This window comes from Odontesthes bonariensis, chromosome 22 (assembly GCF_027942865.1).
Source record: "Odontesthes bonariensis isolate fOdoBon6 chromosome 22, fOdoBon6.hap1, whole genome shotgun sequence".
NCBI lineage: Eukaryota > Metazoa > Chordata > Actinopteri > Atheriniformes > Atherinopsidae > Odontesthes > Odontesthes bonariensis.
In genome coordinates this window covers 12,888,571-12,910,799 of record NC_134527.1, presented here as the reverse complement: position 1 = coordinate 12,910,799, position 22,229 = coordinate 12,888,571, and the positions used below count along the sequence as shown (strand labels likewise).

At 39.7% G+C, this 22,229-nt stretch overlaps 2 protein-coding genes across 2 annotated transcripts; both read left to right on the top strand.

The window, feature by feature from the left end:
- Positions 1-8,521: 8,521 nt before the first annotated feature.
- Positions 8,522-12,508, top strand: slc2a11l (solute carrier family 2 member 11, like). Its single transcript, XM_075456661.1, has 12 exons — positions 8,522-8,545; positions 8,758-8,856; positions 8,990-9,150; positions 9,255-9,379; positions 9,509-9,638; positions 10,577-10,725; positions 10,844-11,031; positions 11,268-11,378; positions 11,689-11,790; positions 11,874-11,949; positions 12,076-12,203; positions 12,293-12,508. Exons 1-12 carry the CDS (start codon positions 8,522-8,524, stop codon positions 12,506-12,508), a joined length of 1,509 nt encoding a protein of 502 aa, XP_075312776.1.
- A 2,325-nt stretch (positions 12,509-14,833) lies between these two features.
- Positions 14,834-21,675, top strand: nt5c2l1 (5'-nucleotidase, cytosolic II, like 1). Its single transcript, XM_075455231.1, has 18 exons — positions 14,834-15,087; positions 15,959-16,032; positions 16,189-16,306; positions 16,444-16,539; positions 16,631-16,722; positions 16,895-16,952; positions 17,059-17,152; positions 17,273-17,326; positions 17,407-17,490; positions 17,604-17,639; positions 17,718-17,825; positions 17,915-17,981; positions 18,870-19,040; positions 19,134-19,185; positions 20,084-20,144; positions 20,488-20,664; positions 20,752-20,839; positions 20,941-21,675. The coding sequence occupies exons 1-17, from the start codon at positions 15,026-15,028 to the stop codon at positions 20,836-20,838; spliced, it is 1,491 nt and encodes a 496-aa protein (XP_075311346.1). The 5' UTR covers positions 14,834-15,025; the 3' UTR covers position 20,839; positions 20,941-21,675.
- Positions 21,676-22,229: the final 554 nt, after the last annotated feature.

Below are 22,229 nucleotides of genomic sequence, written 5' to 3'. Positions count from 1 at the left end.
GATCATTACATATTTTCTGTATGCACCTTACACATTGTTTATTCTCGCATTAAATTTTTTTTCTCACTGTTTTTCCTTTTGCTGTTATTTAATATTAACATGTGGGTGCCTGTCTGTTGTCACTCCTCATTTCGACCATACATATGTATTAAATGTAGCCTTTGTCCTATCCTTTATCGTCAGAATGATGAAATGTAAGACACTGAGTCTTAGGTGGAGTTGTGAGTGTCAGTCCTGTTTTGTGCAGCTCTTTTTATTCTCGATCTGATGTAGTTCAAAAGGGACCCAAAATGCTGCCTCACACAATTACACAGTCAGCACTACTTTACTCCCCAGCTCCATGTGTTTACCCACTGGACTGTGTTTTGATCATACTGACAGGTAGGCAAAAGGTGTGCAAGGAGTCAAGCAGTAAAGGAAGCAGCCTGCTTACTCAACAGAAACAGTCACTCACATGTTTGGCAGTGATTTCCTCTGGGTGATGGTACAGCCCCATTAGGAACACGAATATCAAGTACACCTTTGACCTCAGTAGCTTCTTGTTAAAAGATGTGGCCTTTCTTTACAAGTGTCTCCTACTGTGAGTCTCCTCGATTGCTATTCAGACAGTTTTTCCACTTTAGAGACATCTGTACTTCAAATCAAATGACTTCATAACATCATATTCAGTGCAGCTCTCTTAGTCACAAACGGGTACTTACTGCTTACAAAGCTATGAATTGTAAATCAAACTGAATGTAAGGCTTTTATGCAGGATGTTCAGTGTGGCTTGATGCATCTGTTTGCAATGGAGGCATTCTTGCTCCCCAGACATATCATGCTTCTCAATGGGTGTTTGCAAAAGCTCTGCTGCAATAAATTTCATTTATGTTTTTTTAGAGAAGAAATGTTGGTTGCTAAAAATAAATAAAAAAACATTGATGGCTTTTATACTGCCATACTGAGAGGGTAAGAAATTACCTTTGTTTTTTTATTGTCATGCCCTAGGGCTTTATTTGACTTCAGGCTTCTTATTAATCATCTCAAGACCTCAGATGACTTCACTGGCACTGATATGACTGATAGCAGCAAATCTAAATGATGCAGTTTTGCATGACAGTTGGCGAAACATGTACATGCAGCTTTGACCTAATTAGAAAATCCTTAGTATTTATCACTGGTTCTTTGACAGTTGTCCACACCTCCATCTTCCTATTAATGTACAATGCAGCAGACAAAAAAGAGTGACACATTAAAGGAAAATTTCAGATCCTGTTGTTATGTTATGCTATTGTGAGAAACTTTTTATCATGATTTAGACCCCCTTTTCCCCTAAGCAGGAAGGATCACTGCAAATTGATACAGTTAAGTTGTTCATTGTATGATGAAACATTTCGACACACATATGCACAGGGTCACACACTCAGAGACAGATGCCAACCTGGAGCAGTGAGCGGCCATTCAGTGCCCAGGGAACATGGGGGTACAGTGCCTTGCCTTCCACCAATCTTTTTTGAGTGGTGAGAGTGGGAATCGAACCACCAACCTGCTGGTTATTGGACGACCGACTCTAACCAATGAGCCACGGCCGTCCATACCTCCATTGATGAGATATGATATTATGATATCTATATATTTCATAAATAGAAAAATAATTTGCTATTATTGCTATTCCTTCACAGTCATCACATGTGGTATATTTTTGAACAACATTTAGATGGTGCTTTCCATCAACCCCATCAAAATAACAAATTAGGGTTAAAAGAATTAGGTGGGAAGAATGATGATGTTCCATACCTGCAGCAGAGTTTAAAAAATCTATTGTTTGAATCATTTGGTGCATGGGTGCACTGAAGCTGATGGCAAATGTGGTCCAGGATCATGCAATGACATTTACATTGGTATTTCCTTGTAACATCTAAGAATATTGAATTATTTTTATTTTATTTAACCTGGTAAAATAAGAAATATTATGAAATAAAGATTGGTTTATGCACTATTATTTATCTTCTACTTTGTATGTAATTCAGTTGCCAAAAAGGGACCAAATACTCAAAAGACAAACATGTAGTATTCTTATGGCAATATATTCCTTTTCATATTTTAGAACTGATACTGCAATAAAATTCTTATTGTGAATCCTTTTAGCCATGATTAAAGTGTAGTGAAAATCAGACACCATGATAGCCCCATTCTCTTGTACTCAATTACTCTTTTACTTTTTCTATGTTGGTTTGGATTCTCTGTGGCTGGAATTATTTTTATTGGTATCTCTGGCACTTTTTTTTTTACATCTCTTATGATGCAAAACCATGGCAAAGGGAAGGTTGATTGTTTGCGGGAGCAGCTGACTGAGCTTTCCGAAGTCCGAGTAAGTCCAGGAAAGAGACACCAAATGCAGATGATTTGAAGAGGAGATGTCAAGGATGCAAAGCAGAAACTAGAGAATGTAGAAGGAAGGTTAAGATATTTGTATCCTTTGATCAGCATGGGAAGTGTGAGATCACTGGCAGATAAAATAGATTAGCTTGGATCCCTTATGAGGACGCAGTAGGAATAGCAGGTAGGCAAGATTATTTTTTCACCAGGACATGGCTGCAAGGAGAACTCTTACACCTCTCTACTCAGCTTTAAAACCATACAAGCAGATAGAGACTGCAGACAAAGAGGTACCAGTGAAGGAGGAAGGATTACAGTACTTGTTCTCAACATATGGTGTTATCCCGTCACTGGGAGGGAGCATCTCTGCACCCAGTTGTTGAACTGTTGGCTGTGAGTTGCTGTCCATGTTGTCTTCTTAAAGTTTACCTGTGTTGCCTGACAGCGCTGTTTGTTGTTTTACAAAAACATCCACATTGCTGAAGATTTCAACACAACTCTCTCTGCTACACATCGAACTTTTTAAATGTTTGCCAGATGATTTTTGTCTTATTTATTTTGTTATTCATCTATAACAATAGAAATAGAAAATAGAAATGGAAATAGAAAAATTCTTTATTCATCCCCCAATGGGGGAAATTCAAATAGCATTTATATAATAATAATTTAGACTGCAGTAATATATTTACCCTCCAGGGAATAATAAAGTATAATTTAATTAATTGAATTGAATATATTCAATCAAAAATCCCTCAAAAAATAAAGCAAGATATAAAAAAATTAAGCACATTGTCACCATTTAATTGACAATTCAACTGACAAGACAGCAAGGACTGCACTGAAAAGGAAACTGAAGAAAGAAAGATATATTTTGGGATCCATCCTATCCAATAAGTTTAATCGAAAACCCAATGTCTCCTGCAGCCATTGTGCTGGGAATTAACTGAACATGATTTATTTAGCTGCGAGTTATATGGACACTGGATACCTGACTTGTGCGAGAAGCTTGCTCTTGGGCAGCAGTCTGCACCTGTTTTCACTCTTATTCCTTTGCTAATGTCTCTGATACCTGAATCCAGAGAGCTTTTAGACGCGTCACACCTGACAGGACAGCCAATTATGTTGAGGTGAAGATTTACTGGCAATCTAGCTTTAAGTGCCACACTCAAAGCTATGATGGCGCCACTATACAAGATGTTGACTCTCAGGTTACCAGTCTATTTCCATGGCCAGAATGACAAACCGGTGCACTTCGTGAATTTGTCATTTGTGATAGTGAGAATAGGTGGCAGCCCCGAATGCACAGACAGAGACACACACGCTAATTGGTCTGCCTGTCTTTTGACTTTATAAACAGGAGTTTTTTATGGCTTGATGATGCTGAAGATGAATATAAAATGAGATGTGTGCTGTCTGACTGTTGTGTGAATTGTGGCACTAGAAGACAGAAAGTTTTATCTGTTTCCTCATAAAAGCATGTATGAATTACGTGAATGTTATTAACGTCGATACTTGTTTTGTTCCAGCCACTGTTTGCTGCCACAGCCAATTCGAAAAATTAACTCGATGAGACCGGCACTTTTAAATTGGCGCTGACAACTTGAAAGCATGTATTTTTGTCATAAACTTACAAAAATATAGCCATGGTAAAGTACTACATACTGTATTAGCATACAGTTTTGAGGACAGCTTCGAAGGTTTACTTCTAAGCTTCCAACTGGCCCCACACTGGAAGTAACTCTTACATTGCGTGTGCTGTGTCAAGTGGGGTTTGCTAACAAATTAATGTAAATGTGACCCTCACGATGCACAAGTGGAAATAAGGTTGCTCACTTTTCTTGAAACACCAATGGAATCAGCAACTATGGTCTGATCAGGTCAACTTAACACAATAAAAACATGAAGGGGCGTCAGAGAGTAAAGCTTTTTGTTTCACTTCAGCAATTGATCTTGAAACAAATGTACAAAAAGAAGAACTGAGGGGCCTGCATGTTCATTTGCTGCTTGGAACACATTCTTACCAACATGTCATGTTTTGTGCTGCAAAAGCCAGGGTTTAAATCAGCTGCTTCTGTCATCTTCCGAGTTAAAACTGAACACAACACTACAGTTATATTCATATTCTGTCTATCTGGATCCATTATAACCCTGAGATGTCCCAGTTGTGGAGTCGAATCTAATAATGAGACTGATGTCGCTGTTTGAAATAACGTTCTGAAAAGTCTTTATTCCTGTCAAGCAAGGCGCAGTGTTGAAAAAGCCTTATTCCCAAACCAGGTCTGCACTTCACACTTGGATAGAGAGAATATAGCACACGTGTGCAAACCTGAAAAGGTCCTTGTAAAGTGAACCTGTGAGTCATTCATTATTCATCGTGATCAAGCATTGCCTGACTCTCCATCTACTTCGGACGACCTCACAAATTTGGCACGACTCCTTGAGTGTTTCTCTAAGGTCCTGAGTCCCGAAATACAGTGCATACAGTGTTTGTCAGGAAAGACACATGTTGAGAATATCAACTATTAAGCTGCTTCTTCATGGCAAATCTACGACCAATGCGAGGGATGGAAGAAGTGAAACAGGGATAGTGTTTTTTATAATATAATTTACTGATTAGCCACTGGAAAAGTGTCTGTGGTTGTAAATGCAGGACTTTCTCATGTCTGCCGGACTAATATAAAGACAAAACAAACAACATAAGTCAGAAAGTCATTTGATCAAGTGTTGACATTGAAAATAAAACTTGAGGGTTTGAGCATCAGTCAATCGGTCAAAACAATAAATGTAAATTTCATACAAATTACTGTTGGACTATGCCAAAGATAAAAAGTTTGCAGACACCGTGTACATGTCTATACTTGTTTGTATAACACTAAATGTCATTTTGCTATCTGTAATGAGAAAATGATTAACATCTCCCATGAAAATGTAAAGTGACATTTAGATTTTGTTTTGAACACTCCCACAAAGAAAGGCTTGAAACAGTTTGGCAGACACACTCTAGTGATTAATCTCACACTTCCATTAAGCTGATGGCATCACAAGACCACAGTTTGTGTATGAAAGATGGATGTAGCCACTGTGGCGTCACCTTTTGGTTTACACTATTGATTTGAAGCCTTGGGTTTGTCATTTGGCCATCTCTACGTTGGATTTCAGGGACCAGAAATGACATGTGAGGAATGGATCTAACCGAGAAATCAAGGACACCCCAAATATCCATTGGGTAGCAGCCACAGCTCTCATCTATCACTCAAAGCTGCTGCCATTAATTCTGCGTGACTTTAAACCTTTTTTACCTGACTTAGATTAGAAAAAATAAATAAATAACTCACCCACTTACAGTTGTTATGAAGGGTTAAATTAGCTTTATAGACCAATCTGTTTTTGCACCAAGTTTAACCTGTTTCATTCTGAAAAGTTGGGCATTCTAACATGTGAGTCTTTGGCGATTTGATTGCTTTTTTTGGCCAACCACAATTTGACAAAATATAGTTTTTTACAAATGTATTACTGACCATTAAAGTTTAGCCTTAGAGGTTGCAGTGTTCACAAGGCTATGAACTGGTCACTATTAATTGAAAACATGTTGTTATTATCATGATCAATAATGTAGATATTGGACCTACACAAACAGTCAGGCCATTACCAGGGTGATCAGAGCTTATTCTTTATGGGTCCTATATGTACAAAGCTTCATGGCAATCTCTGACGACCATCACACAGCCATTTCTCCATCAGGGCTGACAGTGTAATGTTCTCGACACCAGTACCCCCACTACCATTGAGAAACAGCATTGGTATATATGGTTTATTTACCAGCAGCTAAAGAAGAAGTGTTATTTCTTTCACTGATTTTGAACTAAAGTCTGAGATCGTCACTGTTCTCAAGATCAGTGTGTCGTCCACTCACACAGGAGTGTAGCTGAAACTGCAGTGTCAGGTTTGTGGGAGGGAACAGTGGGTGGCCTGACAGACTCACAGCTGCTCAGAAATAATTTTCAACCAACATTAAGGTTGTTCAGCTCGTTCGCAGTCAGAACTTGTGTATGTTCTTTTTAAGTCAACAGATCAGGCCTTTTGTAAAATGTGTGTAAGGAGTCTGGGTGTTGTTTTCTTTCTGTAGTTACATCAAAGGATTTAGTTTGGTTCTTGATGTTCCCGTTTGTCCTTTCTTTGCTCCAGGAGTCTAAAAAACCAAATAGGTGCAACAGATTAGTATCCGATGTTTTCTCCTTAAACACAATAAAGTAGATTTCAGCTTATTTTGTGCATCAATCTGTCTCCGGCTCATGACATGTTTAATTTGTTCGACAGGCTATCATCTACGTGCCTGATCAGATACCTGGAGGAATTCACTCAAACTAGGAAACCTTGTAGCATAGTTTTCACATAGATAGAATGAAAAAATTAACAATTCTAGTCTACATTTTAATGGTTAAAAATAACATTTAAACTGAGAGCATCTTTATCCTGAATGAAATAAAATAAGCAGGTTTACACTATTATCCTAAGATGCAGATTATCACAGGTAAGAACTGACTTAAAATGTTTCTGTTTTATGCAGTCAGTCCTTTCCCCTTTCAATCAGCCTTAAGTGGAGCCAACCAGGTAACTGCGACAGCTTTTTATCTCCATGCAGGAGACTTTTTTTTGGTCTTTTTTTAAAAAGGTATTCACATCTGAAGCTGATGGTGCTTTTTCTTTCCAGGGGAAAAAAATCCGGACAAATTTTCTGCCTGACACAGGATGGTTGTGACTGGTTTTAACTTGGTGTCTCATTAGAATGAGTTTTGGGTATTGAACCACCACAAGCAGCAGTCTGGAGAAATCTGCAAAAGACTCCCTGCTTCTAATCTGAAGCTTAAAATGCTGAGAAATACACTTCCTGCTCTTGCCAGGGGGAGGATGAGCAGCTCAATTTACTACTGCCAGCAGCACCTTTTAACACACCATATGCCTTTTATTGCAAAATGTAAAGCCAACATTTTTGGTCAACCTATTTTTAGACCAGGTGCAGTAACCTCTTGGAGCAACACTCCAGGATCTGTGCTCAATCATGAAGCAGACCGTCAAATAAAACCCTGGAACATGTCATTTAAGACTTTACTTCTTGTGCACTATTTAGGGGTTTAAAGCGGGCCGGCTGTAGCTGAACAAATATTACAGTTTTTTTAATCAGTAATTACATTTCACCTAATGACTGAGAACTTTTTCACCTGCTGCTGGTATTCACTTTTTACATTTCTTCATATATGTGTGTTTCACCACTACAGATAAACAAGAAGAATACCGGAGACATGACAAGAAAACGGGAGGAATAACAAATACAACACAGCTAAACTAACAAGCTGGCACAAGGGAGAAAGGAGTTAAAAAATAATACAGAAAATAAACAAAAACAGCAACCTTACAAAATAAAGCAATAAAGATACTTGACCAAATCTGGCTGGTGGACAACAAACCACAGAGCAAAATCTAAATCCAAACAATGCAAGCCACAGACCATGAAAAAATGTCTGTGGAAAGCTTTCTATCAACATTATGATGTCAGAACAAACACAAGATGCAGGCAGGAAATTCACAAATGTTTAGATGAGGTCAAAGTTTAAAGACAGACGTAGTGCCAGATATCACCGGTACTGCAGCGATTTTGATCCCATTACAAGACGGTCTCTTGTATTGTATATTGAATATATTGTATATACCTTGTTTCACAGCTTGTGAACTGAAATGTCTATTTCTGGAGGTCGTTAAGAACTTTTGTGACCTGAAATATTTCAAAACAATTAAGACAGTTTGTTAAAAGAATTAAAAAGAAAAAAGAAAAAAACGTAACTGAGAGGTTGAAGATTTCAGGAAATTCTGATATTCATGTCGTGTGCGTCATGCGTCACTTGGCATAAATTCCTGACTTTTCAAATAGATTCCAAGACAATAAATAACTTTACAGTATGGCTGTCCATCAGTGGGGAAAGTCCGTCATCTAGTTACGCATGCACACAAACCATTTACCAAATACAGTGGGTACTTTACTCACTCTCAAACATTTATTTGTTCTTTGGCCTGAACAAAATGTTAATCATTTCAGTACTTAGTTAAATGTGTTTTCGAACAATGTGCCCGGAAACAGTTTGAAAAGACTTCTCTCATGACTTCAACAATGACACAGCACTTAACTCTCCTGGTAAGTTATATTAAATACGACTTTGTTTGACTGATGCACAGTTTTTTCTTTATATCTGTGATAGAATACACTTACATCTAACTAATCAAATACTGTTTAAAATGTAGCCAGCACACAATTATGAATGTAAGCTTTTGGAAATGTGGTGATAAAAAAAGTAGAATCTGATATAGAATACTCATAACAATCCATAATTTTGAACATCTCTGCAGCTAGACCATCCTGTTGTAATTGCTGCCATTATTATCTGTGGTGTTGGTGGGACATTTCAGTATGGATTCTGTATGTCCGTCATGACGTCTCCCTCTGCTGTAAGTAGAGTAACAAAGTTTAGATGGATGCAATCATTTGTATCAATACGATCTTTGTCAGCTACAAGAACCTTTACTACATCTCAGTGGAAATAAAGCAGAGTATATGTACTGGCACATCTTATCATTGCAGTTTATAAAAGAGCTGGTGAACAAAACCTGTGTGGACAGATACAGCCTCTCTTTGGAGCCATGGGATGTATCTCTCATCTGGTCCTTCGCTCTGTCCATTTTCTGCATTGGGGGGTTAATTGGGTCGCTTGTGGCTGGTTCACTGGCTTCAAAAATTGGCAGGTTGGTGCTCATAAACATGAAAGTCACAACTTTTATCAGTCCTCTATGAGTGGCACCTTCAAAGAAACACACAATAAGACGCTCTCTGTTTCCCTGTTTCACAGGAAGAAATGCATTTTGTTAAATAATTTTGTGGCTATATTTGGAGCGGTTTTGATGCTTTTAAGCCAAAGAGCCATGTCTTTTGAAATGATAATGGTGGGACGATTTCTCTATGGCATCAATTCAGGTAGTCGCTTTAGCTCTCTTTTTTATGTTACTCATTTACAGTCTCTATTCATGCAGGTGTATGTGTCGCTCTTTTGCCTCTATCTATCTATCATTTTTAAAGGTCTGATTATCTTATGTCCTTTTCCAGGAGTGGGTCTTTCAGTACACCCAATGTACCTGACTGAATGTGCTCCTAAGAGGCTGAGAGGGATGGTGGGTGTGACTGTTGCCACCTTCATGTCCTTGGGGAAGTTCTGTGGTCAGCTACTGGGGATCAGGTGAGGTGGCTGTTATCGTCTCCGCTAAGTCGAGTCAAGTAAGGACTAGCAGGTGTGGTGTTGTAGGTTCAAATAACAGATCCAATGTGGATCAGTGGTGTAGGGTGGGGGTTTGAATCATAGGTACACAATGGTTGTAAAAAAAACAACTCCCATGGCCTACTGAGCATCATGGATGTACCAGATATTTCATTTGTACCTTCAAGCTAGCAAAATAACAATGATAATAATTTTCTTAAACAATTTTGACTGATTATATATTTGTATTTTTTTTAAATCTTTTTTTTTTAATCAGCATTCACATTTAGTCTTTAATGACTCCACTTTAATGGCTTACACTTTCTGTGCTACAGCTCCTCATGCAGGCCCCAGCGTACACACCCACAGACTTTACACTGGTGTGACATCAAACAAATATAATGAACTTTTCTGACATAGAAATGTAATTTACAAAGTAAATTGATTACAACAAAGTAAATTACAACAAATACACACATAAATATTGAATAATTATCAAAATCCACATGCATCTGGGTTATGGTAGTGGTATTTGTGTTTGCCCATCTTGCAACAATGTGCTCTGGAAACACAAAGATGAACTGGAAAAACGCAATTCTCTCCTGGTTTGATGGCTTAAAAGACATTCATTTAGAATCAGAATGTTGAGAAGATTAAGATTAAGATTACTTTATTGTCATGTACACAGATGATGTGTGGCCAGTAGTTCTGTGAGGTGTTAGAGGTATTAACCTCCTTTATAATCTCTCCAGTTATCTTGTGCGAGTGGCTCTCACTGAAAGATTAAGACCCAAGTTGTGACAGAGTCTCACAGCCTTATAACACGTGCGCCTTTAACAAGACAACTGGACCAGAGAGTGTTTTTGGAGACCGTGATAGCTCTACTCTTACATATCTTAAAGTAGAATTTGCACTTGCAGTGAGTTGCTTGGCACAGAGAAGGAGTGGCCGTGGCTGCTTGGTTTCAACGGTTTCACTGCGCTGTTCCAGCTCCTCACCCTGCCCTTGCTGCCAGAGTCTCCCAGATTCCTGTTGCTGGTCAGAGGGGACCGCCAGGCCTCTGAGAAAGGTGTGAGAAAGGTTTTTTTTAAACCATGGAGGATCCATTTCACAAATAGATTTGACCTTGTTGCGTTTTGTTTGACATCATCCCCATCTAAACCTCCTACTTCATTGGTCCTCTTTAGCTTTGAAGAGGCTATGGGGCAACAAGGACTCCAGCAGGGAGGTGGAGGAGATGTTGGAGGAGAAGGATGCCCTGCAGAGCGTCCGCAGCCACTCAGTGTTGGAGCTGATTCAGAACCGAACGTTTCGCTGGCAGCTCCTCACTATCATTGTTGCCTTTTCTGCAGTGCAGCTCTGTGGCATCAATACTGTGAGTTATTTGTCACACTAAACATTAACTTTTGCAGGAGATCTACATATGCTAACGGCACTTGGGGTACAGTACATTCTTCTGTATGAATGTGTACTGATCTAATCTGATGATTAAGGTTGCTATGTATGCCCAAAGCATCAACATTGTAACTTCACTGACTCAAAAAGAACCCCCCAAAATTACACGCATCACTTCTATAAATGTAAATTTCATGTACAAATGCTTCTCTCCAGGTGTACTTCTATTCTTTTGATATACTTCGTGCAGCTGGAATCCCAGAACACAAGTTAGCGCATGCTGCTCTGGGAACAGGCCTGTGTGAACTTTTCACCTCTGTAGCCTCTGTAAGTCCTTTTTCACTGTCGTCCGATCACGATTTGTACATATTTGAAATCCTGTATCAGTAAAAGAAAAAACAGATTTTAGACATACAGATATCAAAGTTTGTTTTATGCGACAGACTCATTGTGGTATAAAACTCATAAACTCAATGTGGTATAAAAGAAAAAAAGGTCTCAAAATGTTCTCTCTGTTGTAAACCACTTGTGTTGACTGTCTTCACGTGTGAGTATAGGGCCCCCATCTGGTTGTTTAATTCTGTGCAACAACAACTGCACATTACTGTACCAGACTCAAGGTGCTTTGATGTTGCAGTTTGTCATGATTGAGAGTGTGGGCAAGAAGGTCCTGATGTTCAGAGGGTACATGGGAATGTCTGCAACTCTGGTTCTCCTCACTGTCGCTGTGTACCTGCAAGTGAGACTGCAAACCAGCCAATGTCTGATGCATATTTCTATACGACATCTGAGCAGCAACTTAAATTCTTTTGTTCTCCACAGAGTCATATCTCGTGGATGCCGTACTGCAGTTTGGTTCTCATTTTACTCTTCGTTTTCTTTTTTGCAAGTGGACCAGGTACATTTATACACAAGATCTTTGCTTATATTTGTTAAGTTTAAAAAGCAGAGCACAGCCTGTTTGAATCAACTAACTATGACATCGTACTGACTTTTTTGCCCATCCTGTGTTCTTGATCCTAAGCCGCAGCGACAGTTTCTCTTCCAGGGGAAATCTTAACTCAGTCATTCAAATCAGCTGGATACACACTCGCCTGCACCATCAACTGGACGTGCCTGTTTGTGCTTGGGTTGCTTTTCCCCATCTTAGTGGTAAGCACAGGCTAGATGACTAATCAAGTCAAATGTCTCATTAGATGAAATGCCTTACTCATACTGACACGCAAATGTCTAATTTCCAGGAGAAACTGGACCATTTTTGCTTCCTTATATTCGTGGTTTTCTGCCTCATTTGTGGGGTACATGTGAGGATCAACATGCCTGATACCAAAAATCGGACGGCGCTGGAGATCGCCGCAGAGTTTAAGAGGATGCACTGCAAAGGAGCGGCATCGCAGAGGAAAATGCCCACTGAGGGGAAACTAAGTGGAATCAAAACATATGAGACCAAATTCTGAGTGGATATCAAGAGTTTGGGACCATTTGGAACAAGATTTCTGAACTGATGTGGTGTAACCTCTATCACTATTTTCCATCCAGGTTTGAATGATTCAGGGAATTTATTGTAGACATTAAATGAGCATCTATTTTTGAGTTATAAGTGTGGTCACATACTGTGTGTCTATATTTTGAAACAGAAGAAGGTCTGAACAAATTTAAGAGTAATTCATGTAAAATCCAAGTAACTTCAGCTGAATTTTCACAGAAACTGGAGAAGAGAAGGAGCTGCATGGTAGATAAAAAGAATAAAAATAGTTTGAAAGGAAATATTGGTTTGAACTGGTCACTATGGGTCAACGGGGTGCTTTTCCAAGACACCTATAAAGAATTCCCTTTCTTGGTAAGTTAAATTACAAACCCTAAATATGTGTTCATCTGTGTTCTTGTAGTTAAAAAACACGCAATATTACTTAAAAGCCACAGATATTCTTTGCTTGACACTGCAATCAAAATGGAAATTAACATAGCTGTATATAACACACCAACTTAAAACAGATCGAACAGAACCAAGATGGACTGGTAAGCATTAGCTTCACCTTGACCTGCTTACATACAGATGAGTCAGCTATCATTATTCATTACTGTAGTATAAATTCAACATCTTGCCAATATTGCCCTGGAATGTTTCCTGTCTGTGTGACATTTGCACAGTTTGCCATTTTCCATGTGCTTGTGCAGAACTTACAATAGCCTACAGAAGATAAAAAGTACCAACAACAGGGTAAATACCATTAATTCAGGCAGTGCTGTGAAAAAGTCTTGAGCAAACCTCCTTTCATTATACATTGTCAGTAAAATGGAAACTAGGTGAAAGATTTTTTTTTAACATGTGGAAACCTATAAGGAGCTAGAATACGGCAGAATCAGAGTTTGTATAAATGTTAGAAGATGGAAAGTCAGTATTTGGTATGAGCACCTTTATTCTTCAACACTGCATGAACCCTCTAAGACAAGGGTTCTTGCAATTTCTTTAAGGAATCTTCAGGAATTGTTCTCCGGGCTGCTTGAAGGATATTTCAAAGCTCTTCTTTGGATGTTGGCTGCCTTTTGTTCCATTTCCTGTAAAGATGATCCCGCACTGCTTCAATAATGTTTAGGTCTGGGCTCTGGGGAGGATTCAGCCCTCCATCAGACCTGTTGCCACTGATTTTCAGTCCACTTCTTGTGTCATTTGGCATACCTCAGCCTTTTCTCCCTGTTTCGCTTCCTTGAGAACGGCTTCTTGACAGCCACCCTTCCATGGAAGCTATTTCTGGTGACGCTTCGGTGAACAGTCAATGGATCCACTGAAGGTCCAAATGCATCTCTCAGGTCTTGTGTCAGGTCTTTGCTGTCCTATTTCTCAAGGACATTACTTAGTACAGATACTGCTCATCTGCTGTAAAGTTTTTCTGTTTTGTTTTTTTTAAGCCTGCCACTTCTTTTTTTGTCCACCGCTCAGTTTTTTTCTTCATTTTTTTTAAGGGTACATTGCACAGCATGCTGGGATAAGTTTTAATCACTTTGTTGGAGCAGAATTACTATTCATGTGTGTCCCGCTGTTTTATCTTCTGCATTTTTGATGGTTGCAACAATAGAAGAGGGAAAAAACGAGGTCTCTTTGGGACAGGCTGCTAGTAATTAAGTGCCTAAAGATGCAATCAAAATTAGGTTATTTTCTGTAATGAGGAGACAGTGCTGGGTGATCTTTTGAGTAAAGTGCCTTTTTATACTTGAATGATTCATAGGTAGGTGTTAAGTGGCTTAAACAAAACAAAAAAAACAAAACAACATCAGCAAAAAACATTCCTCCAAAAAGGATCAGGCACAAAAACTGAGAATAAAGAAAACAGACTTTTCTATAGTACTGTATATAAATGATCAAATTTCAAAACAAAGATCTCTGTCTCTACGTTAAAAATAAAATCTCTCATAAAAACGTTCACTGTACAAAACACAAGTTTCACTAAACTAACTAACTAAAAAATATGTACCTATGAAACACCTTCAATGAGGAGGCCACGGAGTGTAACCACGTAGACTTTTTGCTTTAGAATAAGCTTGAAATTCAAGTTTTTATCTAAATTAAAACCCAATTAACCACAAATCAAAATATCTGAACTGTTTTGCTTTGAAACAACTTGAACTGTTTGGGTCACAGCAGGACTGACAGTCATTGGGGAACTCCCACCAACCTACGCACTCACGCGGCCCCGGCACATGTGTGCGCCTCTGATAACACAATCTACACGCTCAAAGCTGAAGGGCCTGCAGGATGAATGCGTGTCAAATACCAAAGGCGAGATGCTGGATGCGCGCTGTCCTGCATAACCAACAAGCCACAAAGTCAGCTGCGCACGTCAGCGGAGAGAAAACCCAGGACCACACCCTCAAAACTTGGCTGAAACTGATCATTTAAAGGCCCCTTCAATAACTGACGACTGGAAGTGTTGACCGCAGAAGAGTTCATCACAAGACCTGGACTTCAGGAGGCCATGGACATATTTCCCAGCTTCTCCAATTATGAGCCAAAGGTGAAGACAGACTTTGAACAAAAGTGAGTTCTATCTATTTTGGAGTTTCTGTACCTCATTGGTCCTAACAACATGTGGGGAAGTGACTTATTGTTAATTACTATTATCCAGAAATCCTTAAAAAAATTCAGACCATAAATGATGATCTCCACCGGTGTTTTTCACAAATCAGAGCGCTCGCTGTATGACGTTCTCCTCTTTCTGCATAACTTTACACCCCGGCACTATATAATTGAATCAGCAGATACTTGAGCTGTACCCACCCCTCCCTCCTTCTGCTAGTTTTATTTTGTCGGATTGATCTGAAGAGGAATTCACAAAACAAGAGTTTGCAGGTGAATTATTTACAACAACCCTACAGATTTTGTATGGACTGTCGGGGAGGTTTGAGGCTGAGCCATCAAGCCCGTAGAGGGACATCCCTCCTCTGTCAGGCTGTATGAGAAAGTTTCACAGGAAACTATTTATGGTTACAGCACAACAGCAGTCTATTGAAAACGCATCATGTTGGGGAATTAATAGCCATTTGAAACAGTGGCGATGATAGCATAGTGGTATTGATAACATCACTTGCCTCCACCCTGCCCCACTCCCACTGAGGAGCAGCGAGAGCTAAAACTAGAACAAGAAGATTATGTTTTGATGGAAAACATCCAGTAAGGAACTGCAAGAATGCCAAAGAACATGGCAGAAAACAACAACAAAAAAAGGGATCTCATCAGTGTTTCATGACTTTTGGCCCCTGTGCTCATTTTAATCTAATCTCAGAGCAGAACCGATGCTTTCAAACTGATCTGATCAGATCTGAATGTGTGCTTCAACGTGTTAAACCTTTACCTGTAGCATGTCACTGTGCACATTTCAGCTGTGTTTTTTGGGTTTGATCGCTTGCAGGGTATTCGTCAACCGAAGCCTGACACTGGAAGACATCAAATGCTATGGCTTCGACATGGACTACACGCTGGCAGGTAAGTAAAGGAAAGAGATGACCTTTGTGCCATCACGAGGAGGCTGCTTGTCACGTCTGTGGACACATTGAATTCTTCTTTGTACAGAACTGTCTCAGGCAGGAGATTCATTGGTTGTGTGCTAATGATTTGCTGTGTGTGCATTTTGGTTTGAAGTTTATAAGTCTCCTGACTACGAGAGCATGGGGTTTGAGCTCCTAAGAGACAGAATGGTGTCTATTGGATACCCTCATGAGCTTCTGCGCTACACATATGACCCCAGCTTCCCCACACGGTTAGTTGGAAGTTTTTCTCTGTGTCTCGTCTTTACTGTCACAATAAAACTTCTAAGCTGATAGATCAGCTGTCTTATAGATGTGCTGTTTTGACTGAATTCCTGCTTTCCCTTGTCCCCATTTTTCCTCCTCCCAGTGGTTTAGTGGTTGACACCAAATATGGAAACCTCCTGAAAGTGGATTCGAATGGCAACATTTTAGTCTGCAGCCATGGGTTCCGCTTCCTCAAAGTGTAAAGTTTACAATTTGTTGACAGTTCTGTGAAATTTTAGCAAGTTTCTTTAACTTGACTGGAAATATTGACTCATATTTTTGGTCCACAGAGAAGAAGTTCAGAACTACTATCCAAACAGGTTCATCCAAAGAGATGACACAGACCGCTTTTACATTCTTAACACCCTATTCAATCTTTCAGGTAGGCTACAGAATTAAGTCCTTTTTTCCCTTTGTTATTGCATTTTTTAATCAGAAACTAAGAGTAAATTTAAATGTGGAAATCATATCTTTTAGTTTTGCAGCCCTTACTTTTCCAAGAGTTCGATCAAAATTTCAAAATGCCAAATAAACAACTCACTTGCATCCTACAGAGACTTATCTCTACGCCTGCCTGGTGGATTTCTTCACCAGATGCACCAGATACACAAAGTAAGTGAACACACTTTGTTAAAAGTTTGACTGCTTGAACAATTCTATATTTACCCATGAAATACAACTTCTCATCCTCCCCACCTCTGCTGTTGAACTCTCCCAGCCTCCTCAAAGGTTTCCAGCACGGCGACTTGTTGATGTCCTACAGAAGCATGTTCCAGGATGTTCGAGATGCAATGGACTACGCTCACGATACAGTGAGCTATTAAGCATTATAGTGCTGCATCCTACAAGTTACAGAAAAAGCTCTGCATGTATGTGACCCCTCACTTTAGCGTGTGCTATAAATATTCAAATTAGAATTGTGTGTCGTACAGGGGATCCTGAAAGAACGAACTATCAAGAATTTGGAAAAATACGTCATCAGAGATGTGAGTAAACCGAGCAGCTTGTGTACCTGAATGTACTTTAGTTCTCTGAATGAATGGAATACTTTTCTTTTTTATTTCAGCCAAACATCCCTGTGCTCTTGACCCAGATTAAAGAGGTAGCCAAGGTCTTTCTCGCTACCAACAGTGACTACAACTATACAGAGGTGAGCACACAAGCTTAAATTATGCCAGGTCTAATTCTCCTGACAATAAATGAGAAAACAGTGGTGCAGTTCAAAATTCTCTCTTTTTTGTCCACCTGGCTTTCCTCTTTAAGGCCATCATGACGTACCTGCTTGAAAGTCAAACCAATGTAAGGCAGTTTTAACAGCAATGAGGATTTGTAGAATTTTACCACTTCATATCAGCCTAACATTGTTCTTTATTGCAGCCTACAGTTCCAAAAGTTTCCTGGCGCTCCTACTTTGACCTTGTTGTCGTGGACACCAAGAAGCCGCTGTTCTTTGCAGATGGGACTGTGCTGAGACAAGTGGACACGGTATGTAAAAATGTCTCCCGGTGAGGGTTTCACACATGATATGGAGTGTCAGCAGGTTTTAATATCAGTATCATATATTTTGGACCCAGAACACAGGAAAACTGCGCATTGGTACTTACACTGGTGACCTGCAGCATGGAACAGTGTACTCTGGAGGTGAGCTGAAATTGTCAGATTACTTTCACTGTGTTTAAATGGAAGATGTGTCCTCTAGAGTGGCTGTGCACAGTTTGGAAAATGTAATCTAAGATAGGCAGGTCATTCTAACGCTGTGAGGGAGGGACAATGCTTAACGTTTTTAATCGTTTTTAGAGACAAAAGTACAGGATCTGGGGCTTTGCTCATACTTTTAATAAGTCTTTTAGCTTTAACTGAATATTGTAGATACATTTAAACCTCAAAACAAACACCAATTATTCAGAAGAATAGATTGATAAAAGTCTAAGTATGAAAACCAACTGATGTTGTTAAAATTCACATTTTCTTCTACATTTGTTTTAAGTCTGCACTTTGAGCAGAAAGACACCGTTTCACATGTCATATTGTCTTTGGTTGACCTGAGCTCATTTAAAACAATTCATTTCATTTGTGCAACGTTCATTTTGTTTTTTCCAATGGAGACCTTCTGTCTTAATCTATGCCCCCGTAAAAAGTTTCGAAATCACATTTTCAAACATCCCCTGTACACAGTGATTAATGATTCTTACTGCTCGTCTCTCTTGATCACATTTGCTCAGTTAGAAGTCTTTAATCCCTTCATGCCTCAAAATGGCATAGATATAACATCCTGTGCTTTATTTTAACATGGGTCTGTGAATTTGTATATTATCATCAAACAGCTGTTAATGTGCTGCTAATATTAGATAAACCTCGTTCCTGATCATCAGTTCAGACAAGCCACACAATGCAATTTCAGAACCGTAGATGTGGTTCTGCTCTCCAAATTCAGACATTAAAACAGGCCCTTCATCTCTGAAAATGAAAGAAAATGCAGAATGCACCAGCTCTTCCATGCTGAGCTTACTGAGTGTTATGTGTCTTCAGGATCTTCAGACGTTGTCTGTGACCTGTTGGACGTCAAAGGCAAGGACATCCTCTATGTTGGAGATCACATCTTTGGCGACATCCTCAAATCTAAGAAACGTCAGGGCTGGAAGACTTTCCTGGTTGTACCAGAGCTCACCAAGGAGCTGCAAGTGTGGGAGGAAAAGAGAAGTAAGAGCAAGAACCCCAAGTCCTGTCCTCATTCACTCATTTACCCTCAGTTGGTGGCTTTCAATGATGGGTTGACATTTTTTGATTTTTCAGATCTGTTTGAGGAGCTGAAACGGCTCGATGTCTTCTTAGCAGAACTTTACAAGTGAGTCTGTCTCCATCTGTTCTACATAATCAAAGCTTACCCAAAAAGGTAGTTAAGTGCTTAAAAAACACCAACAATTAATCCCAAGCGTCTTTACTGAGTAGATTATACGTTTTTCATCATTTAGGCCCTATTATACCTGTGTTTTTAGTTATGGGGAGCTGTAAAGGATTCAGAACAGACATTCTTAGACATAAGAAAAGACGTTACTGAGGACAAGCCCACATGTGATCAGTTTCACCACCTACCAATGCTTTTTGTGTGCAAAGTTTGTGAGTGGGTTGCTGCTCTGTTTGCATGAGAGACACAAAGACGCAGTTTCAACAAAATATTTTCAAGCAGAAACTTGATTTAAGAAAAAAAAAAGATGGCTGGTGGAGCAAAGCTAAAAATGAACCTATTTGCACCTGCGATGTGCAGAAAAACTGTTAACAGCTCTTCTAATTTGGTTGCAGAAGTTAATACAAGCAGTTATTTCAAAGTCAAGCTCAAAACACATAAATTTACATTTTACATTGTGTTTATCTTCACTTCTCATACCATTTTCAAACTTAAAACGCCTAAAATCCTCCACACGGTTTGATCAGGAAATGGAATTCAGAAGTGCTTTTTATCTCTGATGTGTTGTGTCTCCGTCTGACCAGCAGGGGGAGCAAAAGCACCTTTACAGCACTTGTATGCATTCTGGTGTTACAGCGCACATCAGAGAAGGAAAACAAAGTATTACATGTATAAATAATTCAGGGTTAAGAATAGGTTGCAAGATATCGCTCTCATAGTTACACTGCGCACTTGATGCGGAATTGTTTCCAGGATCTTTGCTCGCTTCATTCCCGAGTCACAGCATCTTAAAGAAAACCATGCATCAGTTGTTCATTATTTTCTTTGTTGTTTGAAGAGACCTGGACAGCGGGAGTCGAGAGTGTCCCAACATCAGTGCCATTCAGACGAGAATGAAGGTAAGCATCAAAAGTTAAATCAAAACTTTTGTGTGGGTGCTTTCACTGCCTGTTCTCCAATTAGGGATATGTATATATCTATGTATATATATATGTATGTGTATATATATATATATATATATATAATGTAGGCTATTTGCAACAAACCCTGTCTCCTTGCATTGCGTGTATGCTGGAAGCTTAAGTCCATGCAGTAAGATCCAGATTTGAAGCATCATGAGATAATAAGAATCCTCTTATAATGCGCTTAAAACATGAAATTAATTATGTGCTGCACAGCATGCCTTCAGTTTGAGAGCTCATAGCTCCAGCTAATCGTCGCGCTGTTTGGGTGTGTCTGCAGGTGCTGACCTACAGAATGGACATGTCCTATGGGCAGATGGGCAGCCTCCTGCGCAACGGCTCCACGCAGACGCTGTTTGCCAGCCAGTTGATACGCTATGCAGACCTGTACTCCTCCACCTGCATCAACCTGCTGTACTACCCCTTCAATTATCTCTTCATGGCTCCCCCCGTCCTGGTTAGTCCCCTCTCTCCCTCACACATATGACAGATAAGCACGCCAGCGTCCCTCAAAGGTTCCAATGGAGGTCGCTCTTTTTTTCAGATGCCCCACGAGGCAGCCTCACAGAACTCTGCTGAAGTTGCCTCATCAGACATGAGCAACCACGCTATCACGACAAGCATAAACTGAGGTTTGCATCTCAATAGGATGGAATATGAATATTCTCCTTGGGTTTTGTCATGATTGAAATGAATGGATGTTTTTCTCTCTCTCTCCCCTGCCGTGCTGAAGACCACCATGAAGGCAGCACAGCGTCTTGTGACGTTCCTCTTTACGTCATGGACAGTGATGAAGGTGACCTGTGCACATGTGAAGTGGCTCCTTAAAGACACGACGTGCCACCTATAGCATACTTATTGCGCCACCTGCTGGATATAAATTGTTTCGCCACGTAAAGGCTTACCTTATAAAACACGTTGACAACGTGCGATCAAAAGCAAATACAGGCTGAGGGTTATTGTAAATAAGAGTGTTTTTACATCTAGTGGTGCAAGTGCACTTTACAGCTAAAGTTTGTGAAATATTTTTTAAGATGAAAACGTTATTTATTTTCCTTTTTGTTATTGTTGAATCCATCTACCCATCCCTTTTCTATACCCGCTTAATCCGTCGGTCCGGTGTTACTGGAGTCCATCCCAGCGGCCATCGAGCGAGAGGCGGGGAACACGCTGGACAGATCGCCAGTCCATCACAGGGCCGCACAGAGACACGAGACAAACAAACACACACCCTCACATGGACAGTTTTTTTAGAGACACCAATTAACCAAACATGCATGTTTTTGGACAGTGGGAGGAAGCCGGAGTATCCGGAAAGAACCCACGCATACACAGGAAGAACATGTATCCACACAGAAAGTGCGGGAGTTGGAGCTGAAACCCACTCGCTGTGAGGCGACGGTGCTAACCACCACACCACCGTGCAGCTCTCTCCGTTGAGTCGATTCAATAAATCATTCCTTTTGTTTGTTTACTGTTTTTTTTTTTACAATTATTATCATTATTGTTATTGCATTTTTAGGACTAATCGCTTGTGGGTGTGGTATGTCTCTGTAGCTTTCACTGCAAACAATATTAGGGCTCTCTATTTTATATAAAGCAGTTGCAGTGATAGTTTCTCGCATTAGGATTTTTTATAGCACTGTCTGTCAGATACAATAAACAAACCTCTGACTTTTATCGTTTTCTTTGTGGACAGATACAGGTCATGTGAAACCAGGGCAAGACATAGAACAATGAACGATATTAGTTCATTTCAAAAGAGGGTATTATAAATCTTATTATTAGCAGTATTAGTATTATTATTATTAACTGAGCATTACAGTTCTTCTTGCTGCACTACACCAACTGTCCACTAGATGGCACTTAATTACCTCTGCAGCAAACCTGAGCATCGATCCCTCTCAGGCTACAAATTGTATTCATATTCGTTCCAAACACATTCTGGTCTTATACCACAAAACAATAATGTGCCCTCGTGTTCATAAGTATAATCCATTTGATTGGAGGAAAATGTAGACT